Genomic DNA, 2,234 nt, shown 5'->3' on the forward strand with positions numbered 1-2,234 from the left:
TCAAATTCAAATACGGCGATTAGTTATACAGTAACTATAAATAATGCTGCTCGAGGGCAAAAACGTTCCCTATAAAGATAAGACGAGAAAATTGTTCCAGACGCATGTATTTTATCAAGGGTTTTTATTGTGTGTTTGTGTCTCTCCAATACTGATACGTGTATAACTATATATTGTTCTCTCTCTCGTTCTCCCCGGTTTGATTTACGTTAATGGTTTTAATATACACACAAAGCAAAGAAAATTCAACATTTAATAAGAGACCGAAACAATATTATTTTAATGTTGGGTACACATTATTAGAAAAACACTTTGCCAAAAGAAAAGCATGGGTTTTATATCTTCAACACACTAACGGCGTGTAACAAAGTAGTTGTAAAGCTAAGCATAAGCCTGAGTGCACTCGTATTCCACTTCTAAGTACTTATATGTTTGAACACAAGGGTCTCCATATATACTATTGCTTGCTGTCAATTTACAAATACATTTGCCATCGCATTGCTTTTTGACTATAAGGCTTGAACTTGCTGATCCGCAATGAGTTGTTTTGATATCCCCAGGGCATACAGATGCATCAGTGGACCGCCCATATACTGCAGCTTGTACCGATATTGTCAACGGATATGGACATGTGATGTACGCAGACCTGTGTTCACATACAATGACGCCACATCCAGTTACTGAAACGTTCAAAGCCAAAAGTTAGTAATGTTCAAACAATGGCAAGAATTGCATCGTCATAGTTTTAAATGGATATCAAAAATTTTAAGATATAAGAGAAATATCACATGAATAATGCGCAAAAACACACTATATAATTTCTTTTTCCTTTTTCAGTTTGAATATCAAGCAACTTTTTCGTGAATATCGTTTTCAACTTATCTTGCAGTTACTAAAATTCAATATCATATAATAAATTTAAATAAATTGTTTGGCATTGCATATAAAGTCTTGAAAGAACTTGCAGCAGCTAAACAAACAATCTTCAAAGAATAAAATAAATATGAAAAACGTTAACAATTATTTTATGTCAGTCATATTTTTACTTACCACTTTGTACAGCAAATGATCCAATAAGGACTAAAACCAGCAACACTGAGGCACTGATATTATTCATTGTTTCTATTCAAACTGTTGTCAGATAATTTGAGAATTACCCTTTAATCTATCTGACGATTTTTTGCGCTTTATATATACTTTGTTCAATCCACTCTCTACAGATAAGTTAATCAAGAGGAAAAGAACATGTTCCTGTTACAATAAGATTATAATTAAATACAACGTTAGTACGTAGCATAATCTGTTTACATAGTCAAATTATGCAAGAATGAAAATTGAAAAAGAAGTAATCATAAATTATGATTTATTTCAAGAGAAATATTGCTGATGTTATAAATGTTAAACAGTTTTAACTTTTAAACATTAGCAATGCTAAAACTGAACTTTGTTTTACTTCTTCAACTTTAAAATAGAACAAATCTTATTTAAAAAGCGCAGGGTGTGGAGTGTTGTCCTGCGAGTGAAAGTTGTGGACTTTGCGATTGGATTCTCCTCTGAGTTCAGTTATTTTTAGGGATTTTACTTTTTATGTGCTGTTGATGTGGTCATCAACAGTCCTGGAAATCGTGGAACATTTGTAAACACAAACAAAACTGACGATTGTAGAGGTTTTCTAGAACGGTACATTATAAGATAATTGATTTTCTCCTGGTAACTCAAAAGAAAGCATTTAAAACAATTGCCAGTCACATTGCTTTTGTTTGCAAAAGTTATATCACCAAAAGTATCAATAAAATTAACGGTAACAATTTACTTGCACCAGATGCGCATTTCGACCATACATATCTCTTCAGTGATGCTCGTGTCCAAAATATTTGAAATCCAACGCTTATATAAAAGATGAGGAGCTATAATCCAAAAGGTCCAAACAGTATAGCCAAATCCGTGGAAGGAATCAGAGCTTTGCATGAGGGAGATACATTCATTAACTTATAATAATTTCTAATGTTTTGTAACAGCAAATTTTAATAACACAAACACTCCGTATTTGCATGCCAGTACCGAAGTACTGGCTACTGGGCTGATGATACCAAACTACAAGGAAGAATTCAAAACAAGAAGTCTCTTATATAATGACAAAATCAAACGTTCAAACGCATCAAACGAATGGATGACAACTGTCATATTTCTGACTTGTTTATCGTATCAAAGACATAATTAAGTCACGTGGTCGT

At 32.9% G+C, this 2,234-nt stretch overlaps 1 protein-coding gene across 1 annotated transcript; it reads right to left on the minus strand.

Moving 5' to 3' along the window:
• Positions 1-352: 352 nt before the first annotated feature.
• LOC134721756 (L-rhamnose-binding lectin ELEL-1-like) lies at positions 353-1,204 on the minus strand. Its single transcript, XM_063584956.1, has 2 exons — positions 1,051-1,204; positions 353-680 (listed from the first exon to the last, which is right to left on the minus strand). Exons 1-2 carry the CDS (start codon positions 1,115-1,117, stop codon positions 382-384), a joined length of 366 nt encoding a protein of 121 aa, XP_063441026.1. The 5' UTR covers positions 1,118-1,204; the 3' UTR covers positions 353-381.
• Positions 1,205-2,234: the final 1,030 nt, after the last annotated feature.

The sequence above is a fragment of the Mytilus trossulus genome, chromosome 6, assembly GCF_036588685.1.
Source record: "Mytilus trossulus isolate FHL-02 chromosome 6, PNRI_Mtr1.1.1.hap1, whole genome shotgun sequence".
Taxonomy (NCBI): domain Eukaryota; kingdom Metazoa; phylum Mollusca; class Bivalvia; order Mytilida; family Mytilidae; genus Mytilus; species Mytilus trossulus.

What these genes read in the sequence shown, in the direction of transcription:
- LOC134721756 (XM_063584956.1), bottom strand. Translation starts at nt 1,117, where the DNA reads ATGAATAATATCAGTGCCTCAGTGTTGCTGGTTTTAGTCCTTATTGGA. An exon ending in ATCATTTGCTGTACAAAGTG is followed by an intron (nt 681 to 1,050) that starts GTAAGTAAAAAT and finishes TGAACGTTTCAG; the next exon opens with TAACTGGATGTGGCGTCATT.